Source organism: Aulonocara sp. 'chitande type north' Nkhata Bay, linkage group LG17, assembly GCF_057382095.1.
Source record: "Aulonocara sp. 'chitande type north' Nkhata Bay isolate Kocher_YH1m ecotype deep benthic linkage group LG17, A_spYH_male_GT1.1, whole genome shotgun sequence".
In the NCBI taxonomy this organism is placed as follows: domain Eukaryota; kingdom Metazoa; phylum Chordata; class Actinopteri; order Cichliformes; family Cichlidae; genus Aulonocara; species Aulonocara sp. 'chitande type north' Nkhata Bay.
The window spans coordinates 30,909,877-30,929,293 of NC_141360.1; the positions used below are offsets into that span (position 1 = coordinate 30,909,877).

Consider the following 19,417-nt stretch of genomic DNA (forward strand, 5'->3'; position numbering starts at 1 on the left):
GAGGACAGTTCATTGTAATGTGTCCTTAGTCAACAGTTTAGACACTTGCACAAACATTGAGACACCCACGCTCACCACCTACACATCTTGGCCTTTGGTTCCTGTCTGAGCCCCTCAGTCCCTGTCCTGAGCAGGTCAGTCCTTTGACCCTTGGTGTCATTACTCACTGTGCTAAGAGATCCCCAGGGAGAGGAATTCTTTCTGTAGCCTGTGGCACTTGTCTTCCATGAAGATGGTATCCATGAAGACAAATTGAATTACCAAGTTTCTAAAGCTGGACAATAGTATCAGCATAATGAAGTACCCGAATACAACTCATTGCCAGTAGTTTAGTTTATTGTTGTGTAGTTTAGTCTACTTGAGTGATTTAATTTATTTATTTTTTCTCTGTTAGAAAACATTGCCAGTCCTTCTTTCATTTTGAACTGTTGCTTATTGTTGTTTATTTGATGGCCGGGTTGCTTTCGCTGTGCTCCTTCCTGAGCTCACTTGTCTCATAGTCAGATGTGCTCCGGCGGCATCATCTTGGACTGCAGCTGGTGGTGATAGTCCCTGTCTTGCTCTGGAGATCTGCTGTGAACTGATCAGTCACTTTAGCTTAAACTTGTAGGATGTAGAGAACTGCTTGCAAAGCAGATCTTCTGTCCGCAACTGTTTGCAGTCCAAGATGAGGCACTTGATTTATTGTTCAGTTAAAGTACCCAGGAAATAAAATCTTTGCAAGGGAAAAACTTTAGCAGTTGTCTTATTATTGTTATTTTGCTATTGAAATCTGAACATTCAATTTAATAACTCTTAATAATTTAGGAAAACGTGCCTCCTTTCATGGTGCACCCAAATGGACATTCCCACAAGAATCTAAATCTAACACTGCTCATGCTATGAACAATACCATACTAGACTTTCTTAGACTTTCATTTGATTCTAATAACTGACCATTATGCAGTACCATGGAATAGAGATCTACAATATTGGTGATTCTCTTACTATGTTACTAATACTTTCAAACAAGGGATTATGTAGCATTGCTGCTAAACTCAGCTAAACACAGACAAAGCATGCAAAAGGTACTTTTTTTTTTTAAATGTTGAAGAGATTGGAGAGGTGCCTTCCTATGAAATTATAATGAATAATTTTAACAATATTTTAATTGCAGTTATCCAGATAATTTACAAAACAGTGATCTGTCACAAACATGTTGCGTCACATACGTTTGCACATTTTCATGTGGTTTTGTAGAACTTTCTTAGTTGGATTACAGTATAGAACACATCTGCTTCTCATATTAACTACACCATTGGTTATACGTAGTCACAAAAGCATAGCGCAAACAACTAATACCCCAAAACACAGTGTCACGGCCTACTAGTAATTATTTATTGTTGAGTCTGCCATGCTGCCACAGTGACATTCTAGAGAGCAGGATGTGCTGTCACTGTTGGCATGCTGAGTACCTTTTAGAATTTCCACAATATTAAGCATTCCTCACTCGTCATATCTAGGAAGAAGGGAAAAACTATGTGAAAAGTAAATAACACTGCCACTTCTTTTGACCCTAGCTTCGTGAAAACAAATTCCCAAGAATAGGTGACTGGAGTGCAACCTTATTGGCTTGACAGGACAGCCATGCTGTCAAGTTTATTTTTGGGTGTCCTTGTGTCCCAGCATGTAAGTGATTCAAAATCAGTGGGCCCACTTTGTTGCAGACCATACTGCAGCTCTTTCTCTCCATATGGTCTAAGTCTTGTTATTGAGCTTACAGGTTGTATTTATTGTCTTTGGTGACGTTGCCATTAGAGACCCAATAACACAGATAATTTGGCAGTGGATGTCATTGCCAAAGTATTTTATTATCATTATTATTACCCATGCTTTCTTACTACAAGCACATTTAAGTGTTAATATCCTTCAGAATAAGTCTTTTTTGGCTTGTCCAACAGGACCTAATGTGTTTGTTCTTTGGTGTGACCAGGGAGTGTTATGCCCATTAATTGACCACACTGTATGTGACGCACTTATATCGCCATAACCCTACTATTTCCCCCGGAGACTAATAGCTAGCCGTGAATGTAACTGTTAGTGGTGCACAGTAAATCCCCATGATGCTAATTAAACAGCAAAGGTGAATTGTTTCCAATGGAGTTTTTACAGCCTCTTCTACCAGGACTTGTGTTTTATTAGTGATACTAAGGGTGAATGGAATACTGCCAGTAGGGTTGGTGTTAGGTGATATCATTTTGCACTCCATCTCATAGATTTGATCTGCCAGTGATAGCTTTTAAAGCTAGAGTTGCAAAGGTTTTAGAGGCACTTAAAAGAACGACCAAGATTTGTGGGATGGTATGTGTGTCTAAAAAAGTGTGTGTGTGAACTGTAGCTGAAAAAAGTATGAAAAACTGATTTTCTTCAAATCCTTTTCTCTTTCATCTTTCATGATTTCTTCTTTGAGCAGCTGTCAACAAGAATGGCAACAGCAAAATTCACCTTCCAGCTATGTTGTCATCAATATTCCATTCACACATTGACCCATCTCTCTCTCGGTGTAGCCTTCATTTCATCATCTCTACACCATGAACTTACCCTTCCCTTGCTGCATCCATCTCAAACCTTCCACATGCCACCTGCACCTCCACCGTGCTAATTAACACCGGCGCGCGGTCACATTGCGCTACCCTTTGACCCACTCCCTGCCTGTCAGAGCAAACAGGACTTGAGGCTTGCGGCTTCAGTATTAGTTTGTCACAGAGCCCTGTCGCACAAGTCTTTGATAGATGGGCCCTGGTGAGCGGCTCTGACCCACTGTGCTGCAGCGCTCACTTGGATAGTGTGAGGGAGCATTGATTATGATGCTACTCGTGACAGGGGTGAATCAGGGCTGAGCTAATGGTGGCAGGGGTAAGACAAAAGAGACCAAGGTTATGGATGAGGTGCTGTTAGTTAATGTGATGAGATTTGATTTGTGCTCCATCGATCATGGCATCTCGCAAGATTATTTTTATCTTGCATGATTTATAAGCATGTAGCGAGACTACAGTGAAACAGTCACCTTATTATATTACAATACAGAAGTCTCCATCATTGAGGTGTGAAATGAAAAATGTAATATGTGCATTTTCTTAAGCACTGAGAACTTTTAGTTGTTTGTCTGAATTATATTTTTTGCTAGTGGCAACTATTATTATTGTGGTATCCCGTCTTTAGAGTATAGATCCTGAGGATCAAGATAATAGTTCTCAAACTTTCTACCTAAAGGGTTTGTACTATATCAAGTGGTGTATATTTTAGTAGATAGAAGATGGATTTACCCCTTTTAGGCTAAAATAAAGCATTTTGTTCAAGCGAAAGTTTTTGTTTCTCATAATTTATGTTCAGTGTCCCATTAGAAAGCAAAAACTTTACCTACATGTGACTTTAATCCACTTTAAGTTGGTCTTTTTGTCTTCTCAGTTCTGGAATGAATACTGAATACCCCCCAGCGTTTTTAAAAGGTGACTGTTTAACTAAGGTTTTGGGGACGAAATGAGCGCTGAGCAAGAGTGTGTTGCTGTGACAGGAACTTGCAGGATTTACATTAAATCATTCATTTCACTTTATAAAATTCTTCTAACTACTCAAACTTCTTTACACTGCATACCACGGTTATATCCTTTACACAATTTTGCAGTATATTTTCATAACACTAGTGGGACATGTTACAATTATAAGCATGCAAGCATATGATTATGATATTCCCTATACCTGTCTTGTGCAGTAAGCCTGCTCAGTGCTGCAGATAATAGTTTTATTTCAGCATCTTGGAATCTTAAAAAAAAAGAAAAAAAAGGAAGTGACAAAGATTACTTTAAATAAAAAGACAGGTGTGAAAGAAAATAGTGTATATGGGAGCAATTTAGTGAGGGAACAGGCGGCGGGTGGGTGGGGAGAAGGGGGGCTGACGCAGCAAAACCCACCTGTTCTCATCCCTCTTCCATCCTCCTCTCTTCTGCTCCTCCTCCTCCTTCCCTCTCATGCGCCCGGCTCAAACTGCGGCAGTCAGCTAATTAAAAAACATGGTTGTCCTTAATTATTCAGCGGTTGGCTAATTGATATTCACAGAGGCGATCACCTCCCCTAAACGATTCGTTTAATCTGACCACCGCAGTCTCACTTTCAACCGCCTGTCACCATCAGCCACTGTGCTACTGTATTTAATAAGGGGAGATGGATGCAAGAAGGCTAATATAAAAGTTTGCCGCTAATGTTAATGTTACTTCCCGGGCTACAAATTGTAGTGTGTGGTCTCGATGGCTAGTGGGAGGGTCCTGTTGTGAGCCTTCATATTTTACCTAGGTTTTTTAAATTTTTTTTAAATCTATGTTAAGGGCTGTTGCACAGTAAAAATGTGGAATTCAATAACGTTGGTTGAATCATCCGCTGGAGTGTTACAGAATATGACAGTGAGTTACTGTCAGGGGGAAATCTAGATATCACATGTGGAAACGTTCCCCACCATTGCCATTGTTTTTTTTTTTATTTACTTGGTTATTAAAATATAAAGACACACTTGGCTGAGGCTCCATGTCCCATCAAACAGCCTCGTCTCCCTTCTTGACGCCTCCATTGATAAATCACCTTTTATTGTCCTCTTTCTCTCTCTTATCTCGCTCTTTTCTTTTCACTTTCAAGTTTACTTTCTTTCTTTCTTTCTTTTTTTTTTTTTTTACTTTTTTTTGCCCTTCTCATTCTTTTCCTCCCCCAACTCTTACCCGTGCTCTCCTCCTTTACCCGTGACCGCCTCTTCATTAGGGGAACAAAAGGTGTATGGGCAGTGGTGAAGTCTGTCCTATTGTTTGGCCTTTAGTATGATTAGATTATCTTTAAAGTCTGCTGAATGGGATTAATCAGTCAGAAGTAATCCTGACAGAGTGTGTGTGTGTGTCGGTGTGTCTGGGCCTGTGTGTGTATAATAAAAAATGAGAGGCAACCAGCTCGCATGAAAATTGAACACATGCACCAGCCAATGTGCGCAAGAGACGTTCACAAACACATACACATTAAAAAAAGAAAGAAAGAAAGAAAATCCCTGGGTACACATTTCTGTCACAACCTCTCCTCTTTTAATGACCCCTTTAGTCTCGCCCTCAGCACACATTTATCTCTCTGTGGGTACAGCTGCTCGGGCTGGTGTGTGTGTGTGTGTGTGATGATTTGTGCGTTACAGATCAGTGTCTGAGCCATTGTTTGCATCTTGGCGTCTGCATGTTTTGTCTTTTCTCTGCAAAGCTAAAGTCTTTAGTCACCACCTACCAGCGTAACATTGAGTTTGGACACACTCGTGACAGTACACAGCCCCCCTGCCAATCCTCTCTTCTCTGTTTCCCTCTATCCCACCATCCCTTGTTTCTTCTTCATTCTAAATTGAGCTGTTGGCAGTAGACAGTTTTTTGGCACCTCAATGAACCTAATCTGGTCTCTCAATATCTTTGACAATCAATCCTAGAGGCCACGATTGCAGGCTTGGAATCAATAACACGTTTAAAGGTCATTATAGTTATACTAGTAGTGTGCTTATGGCACGCTTTTAACTGTCTACTTCAGGGTACATTCACCCAGCGATATGATTTAGGTTCAAGTTCAACTCGATTCCATCATGAAGTGCAGGCAGCTTTACAATAGCCCTTCAGACTTCTAAGGGGCACACAATAGAGACAATTGCCCGACCACAGCACTAAGGCTAGCTAATGTTAGGTTGTGCTTTGGACAGAAGAGACAGTGGCAGCTAGGGCATGATGTTGCTGTGCTGAGTATTGCCAGGAATGTGATTACGTGGTGCTGTGGCTTTTGTTTTTTTCCTGTATATGTCTGTAGAGATATCTTAATGGTTATGTGTATGCAGGTGTTTGGCTGTGTGGGAAGGTTTCTATCTTGTGTGTAGCAGGGAAGCTCGGAGCATCCGCTTGACTTTGAAACTTCCCCCCACTCGTCTCATTTGAGGACAGCCCCACTCTGAGACTCCTCGCTGCTCCTCATCACAATGCATAGAGCATGCAGCTTCGCCTGCAGTGTGTTGAGCAGAACACAGATGGTTATCAACGTAGCAGAGACTCGATGGGGAAAGGCAATTTTTTTTCTCTCCATACGTTATATTTTCTTCCTACTTGTTTCCTTCAACTTTCTATATTGTTTAAAGGAAATGCTTCTAGGCTCCATCTGTGCTGTGGCTTTTTCAATAGTCCTCAGCAGTGAATATATGCAGCCATGCATATGTTCATACTTGAATGGCTTATTCTTATATGCTACAGTCATGTGAAAAAGAAGGTTTCACAGAACTCCATACAGGCTTTTGAAAAACTAAGTACACCTTATTACTAACGAGGTTGAAGTAATACATTTTCTGCATAAATTTGTCTGTCTCTCACATCATTGTGACTTCTCTCTTCAACATTGCTTTAGTTCATTGAAGTTTCCATGCTTCCGTTTATGCATAGGGCTCTTAAGGGCCTGCCAGGTCTGGACTTTGTCTGGACCATTGCAATATCTGGATTATTTTCTTTTTCAGCCATTCTGTTATAGGTTTACTGCTGTGTTTGGAATCATTGTCCTGTTGCATGACCCTATTTTGGCCAAGCTTAGCTATCATTAAGTCGGCCTTTGGTTATACAGAGCAGGTCATGATTGTTTTGCAGCTACCAATCATGTAACTGTTAGCATGAGGTGTTTGTGTTCATATGCTGTGTTTGGTTTTCGCCAAACGTGGTGCTGTGCATTATGTCCAAACATCTGTCCAGAGAACATTGTTCCAGAGGTCTTGTGGTTTCTTCAAATGCAATTTTGCATTGCATGGCCTGACTTTGGGGTGAATTTGCTAAGATGTTTTCCTACTTGTAGATTGATGGACTTCAGATTATTTGGCCTTAGAACTCTTCCCAAAATGATGGGCAGCAGGAATTGCTTCCCTCAGGTCATTGCTGAAGTCTTTCCTTCTTGGCATTATGTTAAAACACACCTGAATGGTCGAGGCCAACAAATTGGAAAACAACCTCAAAACTTGTGCTTTTATACAGGTGCTTACACTTACTGATGATCAATTAATCATCAGTGCATTTGATTAGCAGCACCTGGCTGCTACTTGCCTTCATAATTTCTGAATAAAATTATGCTGAATAAAGAAGCTGAATAAAGTCCTGTGAAATCTTTCTTTTTCACATGACTCTATATATGCACAAGTCTGTGTCTATGCTAGTGAGAAAGAAGATTGAGAGGACAGAGTGTGAGTATTCAGGCAGAACAGTGTGGCAGCCAGTCACTCCTAGTCTCTGAATACTAAAACTCCCCAAATGTCACTTTGAAGAAGTTCATGAATGAATCAGTATGTTTTTCTTTTGCTCAGTCTTTCACTTTTTCTTTCTCTTGTTTCTTTTCAATGCTTCTTTTATTCAGGAGATTGGAAGGAAGGTAAGTCTAGAAGTCTTTACCCTCACCCTAAAGTGACACTTCTCTCTCACATGATCATGTGGAGAATTTCTTTTCCTGTGTAGCTTATACGACATGTTTGATTTGTCTTTCCACCAACAATTATTGATGCAGATCTCTTACTCCCAAAAAAACTCTAGATGACTACTTCCTAGCGAAGTTATTTGTTCTAAAAGCATGTTATACATCTTAAAAATGGTATCTTATTTACTAGATATAACATCCACTTGGAACTGGTCTATTAATTTTAATTCATCACAGTTTATAGCCTTGGCTGTTAACATATCTATCAGTTTTGGCAAGTTAATGATGATAAGTAATTCCATTAATCAAAATAGGTGGTCCAGATAGTTGTGTTGTACTTTCTTTTATGGTTAATAAAAATGCCATCAGTATTTATCATTTTGCTTGAGTCACCGGTTCAAATTCTTTTTCTTTTTTCCTCTCTCTAAAAACTGATATATCAGGTCTTATCTTTTTCTATATATAACATAGAACTTGAGCCAACTGTTTAATGAAGGTCACAGTAGAAAGGAGGACAGTGAAGATAGGTCGGCTTTGTAAATATATATGCCAGATCGTGATGCCTGTTTGCAGTGAAAACTGATTTTATCTTCTTGGTGTGATAGTATTTTAGCCAGAGACTTAACACAAGAGGACAAAGAAACACCTACAGTACCTGGCAAGGCATTATAAGTCGTATTCATATGTGCACACGGGTGTGTTTCTTTTAGACATTAAGCATATATGCACAAATCACCATTACCTCTATTGGTGCACACGTAACGAAATCAGATGAATCCATATTCAACACTGATAATAACAAAGGGAAAATATGTTTTTAGATGTTCTTTGCAAATCTATGCAAAACATGAAATCTCTCACAAAAGTATCCGGCCATTAGTTTAGTGCATTTTATTAGGCCCTTTGTAAAAATGACTGAGCTTATTCTTGGTTAAGTGTCTGCAGGCTTTACACGCCTGAATTTGGCCAACAAATTTAGTTGTGTAATTCATTAACACTTCTTGGGAGTTCCTCTTAATTCTGCCAGGTTGTGTATTACATGTCTGTGAATTGCCATCTTCTGGTTTCTTTGAAAATATTCACTAGGGTTTAAATTAAAATATTCACTAGGGTTTAAATGTAACTGTAACTTCGGTCGTTGCTGTGCTTTTTGGAAGTCGAATTTCCCAGAGGAACCCACCCGAGGGATTAATAAAGTTCTATCTTATCTTATCTATCTTATCTTATCTTATCTTAAATTAGGTATTTTGCCCATAGCGTGGTGCTGCCACCTCCATGCTTCACTGAAAAGGTGGTAGTAAGTTGGCAGGCTCATGTTGTTTCCCGTTTCTGACCAAAAAGACCTTTTGTCTCATCAAACCACAGAATCCTTTTCCTTATGCTCTAAGAGTTTTTTTTTTCAGTTAACACTTTTTCCAAACTCAAAGTAGGGAGTATTTTACTCAAAAATGGCTTTTATGTAGCCGCTCAACCATAATGTGGTAGATGAACTGGTTGTCCTTCTGGCAGGTTACATGTCTTTGAAGTTCTATTGGAATAATGAAACACTATTCTTCCAAAAAACAGTCTCAGATTTGGTATTTTGAATAAGGTGGTGAAATGTACTGTCAAAGAAACCAATCAAGCCAGTCAAAATCTCCCATGGGTATTCAGTTGTGTTGAGATCTGATGACTGTGAAGCCAATGCATTTGACTCACCAGGAAGTGACTGCTCCTATCAGGATAGAAATATTTTATCATAGGATGAAGTTGATCTGTTGGAACAATTTTGAAAAGTTTTATAGTGAACTGAAGTAATGTCACTGCAGGGATTTTAGTTTTTGTTTTGTTTTTTACTTTAAATTTCCACATATTTCTGTGTCCAGTTTGCAGTAATTATTATGGTAAGTAGGATGCACTCAACTGTAATTGGTCTTGAATCCATTTTCAATTTTTTAATCATCTATGTTTGTGAGTACAGTGCACAAAATGTGTAGAGCAGGGGTGTCAAACATAAGGCCCGAGGGCTAGAATCAGCCTGGCGGTGACTCCATTCTGACTCACTAAATGGCTTTGGAAGTATGAAGGCGGGCATAAAGTTTTGGACTTCTAATTGCATTTCTGTTTAAGGTTTTACAGCTTTTCCTCCTAAAGACCTCCTCAACAGTCATTCATACTACACCAAACTAGTTAAGTAATAGATAAACAATTAAATGGCAGAAAAGTCCCCCTTTCCCCTTTTTCTGCTATAGAAATTTAGGTTTTTAGAAAAAGGAAAGTTTTCATCAATTAACAAAAACTATGTTTTATAAATCCAGGACAGTCTAGGCCAGGGGTCGGCAACCTGCGGCTCTTTAGACCTTATAGTGCGGCTCCGCGTGGTTTGGGAAAAGTATTTAGCTGAAGTGTATTTTATTCATGTTAGTACTTTTTTAACTTGTAGTTCTAAATTGGAAGATTATTGTGATATTGAAATATAAAAATAAAATTCGATTCTATTATTTTTTTCATCGCTCAAAATAAGCATCACACTCGCGGAAGCCGGTATACCCGCCGAAACGCCGTGCATTTATCGAGACTTTCAACCCCAGGTAGGCCAATTATGGATCTTCGAAACCAAATTATGTCAGCAGCTGTTCTCCACCATGAACTATGTTATAAACAAGCACCGCTCACGCCTCACAGATGACAGCTTACAGTCCTGCGTAAAGATGAAAGTGATGTCGTACAGCCCCGATTTGCAGACGCTATGCGCAGAGGTTCAGGAGCAAAAGTCCCATTGTACTGTGGCAGAGCCGACGATGTTTGCATGAACACGCTTTTCACACACGGTTGCTGTACGCACACAGCCGGCTGTAGCTTTGCAGCTCACAGCCTGACACATACCAACACAACAGCATAGATAGCACAGACGTTAAGGCCGCGCGGCGTGATTGTGTGTCCCGCTCAGGTGCGTCCACCTCCCCTGCAGCGACGCTGCAGTCCACGCCCCGCCACACACATTAACCTGGTAAAATACATATTTAGGCAGTATTTTTCATCTTTTAGCAGCATAGTGCTTTTTTTCCAATTATTTTTTAAAAGTCAGGTCAAGGCTCCAAAAGCCCAAAGGTGATATAAGGGTGGCGGCTCACAACAGTTTTTGTTTGCTACTTGGATCATTTTAGTTCAGCTGAGTGTCTTTCCTTTTGTTATATTTCTTTAAGAGTTCAAAATGTGTTAATTACATAAATAAAATGTAATTTTCTCTGTAGCACTTCATGGATTTAAGCAACACACCTTAGTTGTTTACACAAAGCATAAAGGTAAAAAACAATATACACAGTGTTATCTTCATTTTAGATGTCAAAAAGCATTTGCTGCTCCCAGTGTTTTCTTTTGCGTGGAAACCGGGTCCAAATGGCTCTTTGGGTGTTAAAGGTTGCTGACCCCTGGTCTAGGTGGTGATCTATCAGAACAGTTTCTGTTATTTTACACATTTATCATGTAGAAATGCATCTCTTAATCTTATAATGAGATATCTCTTGGATTATATGTACAACAAAAACAAGAGTTTGTGTTGTCCTTATATTCACACTATAAACACTAAACTCTCTTTATGGGTGCCTTTAATGTGTATTTATGCTTGCTTGTCTCATGTGTGTTATGCTTTTTTGAACTGGCCATGCTCAGCACCTAATTTTTGTCCTTCTCTTTAGGCCAAGCAGGTGGAGGCCAAGGAAGCAGACCTAAAGAAGCAGGATGCTTTTTACAGAGAGCAAGTGGCCCGGCTGGAGGAGAGGGTAAGAAGTAATTCGCAGTTTACACCAACTTGAAAAATGGGCGTAGTTGGCATGTACGATCGCTCACAAAACTAGATGTACGATTGATCTTACGGTAATTATTTATTTTTAAATTATCACTTTTAATGAGTTTGACTTTTACAGCCTTTCCCTGAGCTTAATTTTCAGTTGAAATTGGAGAAACATACTTATTTATCCAGCTTGTTTTTCTGTCAAGGTTTCCTAAGTTTAAATTTAAAAAAGTTTACAATATGACGGGGCAATTTTTCTTTTGAAAATGGTAAGTAAATCCAAAACTCAAGAACATTCACATAACTCTAAGAATAATTTAAGAATGTGAATAAAGTAAAAAATAAGGAGGTGGATAGTAGAGTAATAGATAGTAATGGATAATAGAGTAGCATGAAAGCTAACAGAAAATACAACTTTCTATTTCACAACACAAAGCAAAGTCATAATGAAATATTGCATTGCATGCTCACCAGGTGAGCTGGTGTTATTGCTGTTTTCAAGAACCTGCACCATAATGTGCTGCAATAGTTTCTCCTGGGTAAAAGTTTATATACTTACATCATTGAGCGAAACAGTCAGTCACTAGCACACTGCAGTGCATACAGAAGCACACATACCCAGTGTACGCACAAATAAGGGCACACATGTTCGAACTCTGAATTCGACCATTATACACAGTGGGCCTGTTCCCTACTGGGCTCAGCCAAAGCGGTCACATTTATTTTTTCCTCTTCATCCCACTGCCCCACTGTTTTTGTCATCATCCTTGAACTTAAACTCTGCATGCGTTCCCCAGTGTGGTGTGTATAGCTGTCCTTCGCTCTGGCTGCCTTGCTGTAATTGTCTTGCTGCCCCTTTTTGGCTGTCACTTTAAATTTCAACCTCCGTGCCTGGGCCAAACAGATAAAGGGTTAAATCTAATTCATCCCGGCATGTGTCCTCCCGTTTCTCGAAAATGACACTACCCTGATGTTCCTTGTAAACTAGTGTCCTATGGATTGGGACGTGGGTCAGCTGCCGTGCTTGGCGCACTTCAAATGGCAGCTCCATGCTGGTCCCAGTGAGAGATGCCTGCAAGGCAGGGGACCAGGGTCAAATGCCCTGTTAAAGTGTGCTAAAAAGAATACCTTCATGTGGCTCTCAAATCATAAGTATATCTCAAGAAGGGTATAATGCCCTATTTAGTGTGCTTAAATTGACACCTTCATGCTGGGAAGGAGTTTTCTCCCCTTTGAAGGGTTAAAAAGTCAAATGGCCTCTACGGTGGAAGCCAAATGGAAATTTTACACAACTGTGAAGGCGCTAAGGTGATGTTGTTCTTAAAGCCAGACATGATAAGAGAAATATAACATGAGATAGTTTTTTTTTCTTGGTTAAAGGGCACAAATGTCTTTGCAGACAGCAGAGCAGTTGTTATAATTCATTGCTATGATGCATTATGATTGAAGAAAGGTTGCTAATGTTTATGCAGTTTGTAAATTTATTGATCAGTTGTCAAGAAACCAGTAAGATTACAATGTTAGTTATATAATTCTGAACGCTATTTAGCTCCTTGTGCATTATTGTATCAATGCACAGGGAGACAGCAGTGCATCACATAGAAAGGGGGCAAATGTGAGTTCAAGTGTAAGAAGTGATGCGTCCCAACTAACACAGCTGTTATCAACTCTCGACACTGGTCATCCATCAACCATGTTGGCCTCTGGTCAATATTCCTTAGATCAACGTGTCAACAAATGACTTTTGCAGCCCCAAGAGAAACAGAGGAATCAAAAGGAGGCAGAAGACGGAGTGGAAAGACACCAAGGAAACACATAATGCATGGAAGCCAGAAAGAGAAAAACTGAAATGAAAGTGATTCTTAGTTTTCTTAAGAATCTTAATTAGTGTATAATAATGAGTATTTCCTCTAAATGTTAAAGGACAAGTATGATAAAGGTAAGCTGTGAGTGGAGCATAAAAATGGAAGCTGAGTGGGAGAAATGGGAAACCTGGGTAGCAGGAAGGGTCAATGAAAACTAAGAAAGTGATATATTTACAAAATTAAAAAATGATTTTCCCTTATTACATATGGAGGCAATTTACAACATAAGTAGATATTATGTGTGTATTTTGTGTCTGGTTGTGTGATCTTGTACTCCTTTGTGTAACTGGTTGGCATATCACATGTTGTCTTACTGTGTATCAAGCGGCTTGGAGCTCCATAGGGGTTGTAGTTTGTTTGGACTGTGTTAACAATGCTCTTTTTTTTTTTTCTCATTCTGGCCTCAGTGCCCCATTTGGCACTGAATCTAGCCGCCCTTCATTCCCTGTGCTCTTCAACCAGTGTGAGCCAAAATCACTTTTGGCATGTTCTTTTCCTGTGCTCTCATTGTATTTTGTGCTTGCTTAATAGTGTCCACTCCAGATGAAGGCTTATAATATGTATGCACAGTACAAAGAGTAAATTTGAGGAAAGAAACAGAACAGTGTCACAAAGAAATAGCAACCAGGAATATTTAGCTTAGAAACAAGCAAAGAGATATTTAATTCAATTAAGTGTAAAACTGCTAAACAACCAAAGCATTGTATTCATAAATAGTTCATATTGTTGCCGTTTATTATATATAATTGGTTTGAGTTTTTCTTGTGCCATACACAGAGCAACAAGGATGTATTGTAGGCAGGGGACACTAGAGTCAGTATTGCTAGACAAAGGCTGCATTTGCCTTGTGATATGTCTGCTTAGATTTGCAGTTAAATTCCCAAGTTTCAACTGGTTACATTTGGGAATTTTCTGCTTTTATCATTATAAATTATTAAAAATTGATCTTTGAATTGGAGGTTGTTGGTAGGATAAAATAAGATATTTAAAATTGCTACCATGGGATTTAAGTTCATTGCCATTTTTCTATATTTACTTAAAACAACAGAACATGCATACAATCAAAATTGAAAAATATGTTTAAAGAAAACAGTTTACTATTGCGTTAGGAGATAGAATTATCACTCTTTTTCATTTCTAACAATTTTAATGGTTTTTGACCAAGTTTTGTATAGATTTATAGAGAAAGTTCAAGAAGTTGAACTATTCATGGTGAAAAATATTGTTAATCAACGTGTTATGTGAAAGAAGAAACACTATTTAAAAATATGTAACAATGTAGATAATATATTTTTCTTGATTATTATTTATTACACCTCATCCGTAAAAGGCTGAAGGGGTATTGACGTCACCCCACCTGGTGGCGTAGACAAGCAAGTCTGCGCATGTGATAACTCGAGGAGACATAGGATTTTCAAATTGATACCGAAGGTGTGTCTACTAAAAATCTGGGATGAGTTTGAATCCCAGTGACCTTGACTTCAAGGTCAGAGGTCAAGTTTTCTGAAAACCTTGTGAATGCGATAACTCAAGAGCGAGATGAGAAAAATTGTGTAATTTGTGTATAAAAAGGTTAATGTCCGATGTGCTTTGAATCTTCTACCACAAGTATGGACATTCAGAAAGGCTGTGTATGCAAAGTTTGGAGTTTTCAATCTGCAAACACCGTAGCTGTGAAAGCACAATGCTTTTTTTTTTTTTTTTTAACCACTTTTCTACCGAGAGTGCATAAAAATTAGTTTTCACTTGGAATATATTGCTTGCTCACCATTATCTTCCATCACATTTTTCACGCCCCCTTCTGTCTCCTCTCAATTCCTTGCTTACCTCTGGATTCCCCCAGAATCTCGAACACCAGGAGAAAGAGGCAGAGGAACCGAGAGAGAGAATATAAGTCTGATATATATTACATGTCTGTTCCAATCTAACATAGCCATTCATCAGAGAGGCTTCCAGTGACAGGCCATCACCAGGCTCCCAGACAGCTCAGCCTGCTGCCTCCGATGCTGCCGCTCATTGGGGCCAGAGCTACCAAATAGCCCCTGAAAACAATATCTATATATTTATTACATTTTCACTCAATACCTGCCTCGCTGTAAAACAATCTCATATTTAACAATCAACTTGCCAATGTTTCTTTTTCTCTTTTATCCCTACCATATCCCCCCCCCCCCCCCCCCCAATCACATCTGTCTCTATATCTCTCATTTTTAAGTCTTTTTTTCCCCCCCTTTCGAGTGGTGCTTTTTTCCCCTCCATGCTTCAATTTCATCTTTTTCCGAAAAGATTTTTTTTTGTTCTCTTCTTTTTTCTTTTTTTTCTTTTCGCCTTGTATATCAATGAAATTGGATTTTTCTACTCTCCCATGGAGGACAATCACAGCAGCAATTGCCATCTCATAGCAAAGTTCTACCGCACTGTGACAGGAAGAAATACAGGAGAAAGAGCATTAAAAAATGTAATGGCTTCTATCTCTATATCTGTGTCTCTGCCTCTGACTTGCTAGCTTCATCTCTCCCTCTGCCTGTCATTTCCTGCTCTTTCTTTGTACTCTTTCTGCAGGCTGCAGCAAAAACTACTTTTTTCCTGCTGATTGTCAGCAATAGAAATATTAAAATAAAGGTAGTGTTTTTGTTATTATTATAGTTTTGTAGTAAAAAAATGTTTTAAATTTTGGGTGTTTCCGCCCTCCCTCTTCTTCACTATGAAGCCATCTGTGGCTCTGTTATAAAACTGAAAATGGATTGATCTGGAGGCATGACGGTGCATTTCAGTGTTGTTTATCACCATTTGCTCCTTCAGCTGCGTGACAGGAGTCTTAGGAATTTTACCAGAAGTTTCTTCAAAGAATGAATGAATAGATAAGAATTTACAATAACAAAGTGGTGCATCCTTTTTATGTAGAAAAACAAAACAAAAAACAAAAATAGAGCCATCCATCTGTTGCTTTTCACAGGATGAAACAATTTATGGGTACAGGCTTAGAATTTTTAGCTTCCATTTTGCAGTTTTATTTATTTGTTTTGTTTTATTCATTTATTTTAACTTTTTAATTGGAGACGTTTCTATTTTTCTGTCCTAATCGGGTGTTAAAATTAAAGGTCAACTCTCTAGATGCATTTAGTTTAGTCATAAGAGACGCTAGCTTGGAGCTAGCCTGTAGTCTTTTGCAGCATAACTAATTTAAAGAATTAAAACCTTTTAAATAGCTGACAGGAACTTAATAAATAGTTTGATGGAGTATTTTTTCCCAAAGTGAAAGTATTTTGAAAGTTGAATTTTAAAGTTAAAACACTTTTATGTGAACTTTTGTAAAGGGTTAGCTCAGGAGAAAGGATAACATTTAGCTGAAACAGGAAAGCTAGCTCTTTGAGTTTTCAAACCTGTAACCAGCAGATTCAAGAAATATGGAACTCAGTCAAAAACAAATGTTCTTGTTACAAAAAAAGTCAAATTTTCTTTCAGACAAAAGTGCATTACAACTTCATGGTGCGTTTAGAAAGGAGGAAAACTAAATATTTCTATCAAATTTTACCAATTTGTTTGTGAGAGAACAGGGATAGCTCTTGTTGTAATTGTCTCCTTGAGTATTACCAACCAGTATCGCTGTTGAGCCCCATCCAAACGTTAATGTAGGCCACTCAGATGTAGTCAGATGTTAAAGAAAAATCACTACAGGGGAAGTTGTGACACTGGGAGCTAGTGATGTGCGATACCACTGATTTTCTTTCCGATACTATACCAAGTAATATTCAGGATTGTATCGACCATACTGGTCCGATACCGATACTTTGTACAAAAACTTATTTTATTTATTGTATCTCAAATTATAGCATCATAATGATTACAGGACATCAGATTACTTGTTCTTATCACTTAATAATGCAGGGTTCATCATATAGAAATAAAAAAACTGAAGTTGTGCACTATTTGAACACCTTGCCTACCTGCAGCACTAAAGGACTCCGTGAGAGACGTCTGTCTCGCCCTAGCAGCACCTGTCCCTGTCCTTCTCTTCAGTTCATCTCAACATACCCTCGTCATATTCTGTGATATGATTTACTCTGAGGTGTTTGACAAGGTTAGTGATGTTGCCACAACCATACATGCCAACCCTGCCAGTTTTTCCGGGAAAATACCGAATTTCAGTGCCCCTCCAGAAAATCTCCCGGAGCCACCATTCTCCCGATTTTCCACCCGGACAACAAAATTGAAAAACCATATCGCAGAATTCATAGCGCGGCCCAGCCAATTCCAGTTTCCAACAATGGCGGCAGCGACTTAGTTTTATTATCACTCTTATTTCTCTTTCTGGGTCGCAAATTTTTTTTTAACATATTTTCAGGTGAGAATGTAGCTGTGTAAACTTCAAATATCTGAGCCGATCGACACATCGTTTTCAAACCCCCGCGGTCTTTCGCTACTCGGGTTAAACATGATATACAAGTCACTTTGATAACTTAAAAATGTTATTGTTTGGCTTTTTCAGTGTTTTATTTGTTTGTGAGTAAATCGGTTTGGCTGAGATTAAAGTTATTAGATTAGATTAAATTAAATTTAACTTTATTAATCCCTCGGGAGGGTTCCTCGGGGTTTTCACACAGCTGAATAAACGTCAAACAGAAAATGATTAAAGAGAAGTGTGAGACGGTCAAGTGTTTACGTCAGTGCCCGATTATATTTTAGATAGCAAGGAACAGAAGGCAGAGTTTCACTCCACTGAGAGAGCTCATGACGTACTACCCGGCTTTCTTTAGACCGTGAAGGCCGGGTCCTCAGAAGCAGCCTCTGAATTTGGACACCCCCGCTGTTTCCGGGCCGGCCAATAATAACGGTGACATTTAACATATTTTATCCGATAAATAAACCCTGTAAAATGTATTTAACACCCCCCCACAGCCCTTTTGAATGTCTCCCTAGTGTGGCCACAACACCTCACTCTTGGAGCACTTTTTTGCCACATGTATCGCAAACCACGTCTCAGCTGTTTGTGGAGGTAAAATAAGTCCGCACATGACTCCAATTACGCTCAGCCATTGTTGTGAGTGCGGGCGCCAGCGGCTGCGAGACATTTATACAGCCGTATTTCGCACATGACTATGAAAGGCGGAAGAGGAAGTAGTTCCTTTGAATGTAGACAATCTGAATGTTATAGTTTCTTTCCAGTGTGTCCCTGTTAATGATAAACTACAAATTTACTCTAAATTACTAAAATATTGATATTGTAATGTGAGAATCGATTCTAGAACATAAATGACTGGTATCGGAAAAATCGATATTTCAGGATCGATCCGCACATCACTACTGGGAGCACAAACAAATATGCAGGCCTCCCAAAAACAGATTGATTCTGCTGTGGCAAAGGCCTCTGACAAAAAACAAAATTGTACTTTATGTGCGGTTTAGCATGTTGATGAAGTAGATGGGAAAAAAAAACCACTGGATATGCACACATTCCTGCTGTTTTAATTGCGCTGCCCAGTTTAGTGGATATGTTGTGTAGATTTTGTTACCTCTTACCAAACATAGAAGTTAAGAGTTTATTGCGTTTATAACAAAGAGGAACATTTGTGTTTATCTGTGCATCCATATCCTATTATATTGCTGTAGCCCTTGAAAGATAATAGTAAAATGCTTAGTCATTTCTATGTAAAAAAAAAAAAAAAAAAAAAAAAAAAAAAATCATTTACCAGCCTGCTTGCTCTACTTATGAGTCACACAGCAGAAGTCTAAATTTCTTTAGCTCTGCAGAATCATAATGTTAGCCATGGTGGGGTTTCTTCCCATTTTGTCCCTCCTGCTCAGCAACAGATAAGAGAAAGAAGCCATCAGTACAAGGAGTTATTTGTTTTATTCATTAAGAACTGGAAGCCTTTTCTCTAAATTGACCTAGAGCCTGTGTTGGGGGTGCCGCTTCTATCTTCTCCATATTGTTGCAGTGCATTAGCAGTAATGACTTAATTTGTCTTCGACATCCCCCCCACCAGCATTTTGTTTTGCTCCAGATGAGCTAAAAACCTTTTGGAACGCAAATAGAGTAAATGGGATGAAAACAAACAGAAACACTATTTTATTCAAGAGGTTTTAGATATTTGATTTCATGGCGAGGCGATGCACTGCGTCAGGCCTGTGTAGCTATTCTGTTGAGCCAGTGACGAAGCATGCTAAACAGCAGACAGCAATTTAAAAAAAAAAAAAAAAAAAAAAAAAAGAAAGATTGTGCTTTGCAGCCCCTAAAATGTTGATCAAGGGAGGAATGTTTTCATCCAAACTGAGCAGGGCCTCACTTTTGTGGGCTAATGAA

At 38.9% G+C, this 19,417-nt stretch overlaps 1 protein-coding gene across 4 annotated transcripts in view; it reads left to right on the plus strand.

Moving 5' to 3' along the window:
* Positions 1–19,417, plus strand: part of chchd3a (coiled-coil-helix-coiled-coil-helix domain containing 3a) — an 82,608-nt gene that overhangs the window by 38,878 nt on the left and 24,313 nt on the right. For 2 of the 4 annotated variants that reach the window (XM_086269068.1, XM_086269070.1), the window contains exons 5-6: positions 7,420–7,434; positions 11,154–11,237. In XM_086269068.1, the coding sequence (XP_086125194.1) occupies positions 7,420–7,434; positions 11,154–11,237 (99 nt within the window). The remainder of the gene's footprint in view (positions 1–7,419; positions 7,435–11,153; positions 11,238–19,417) is intronic. The other 2 variants (XM_086269069.1, XM_086269071.1) reach the window with 1 other exon arrangement.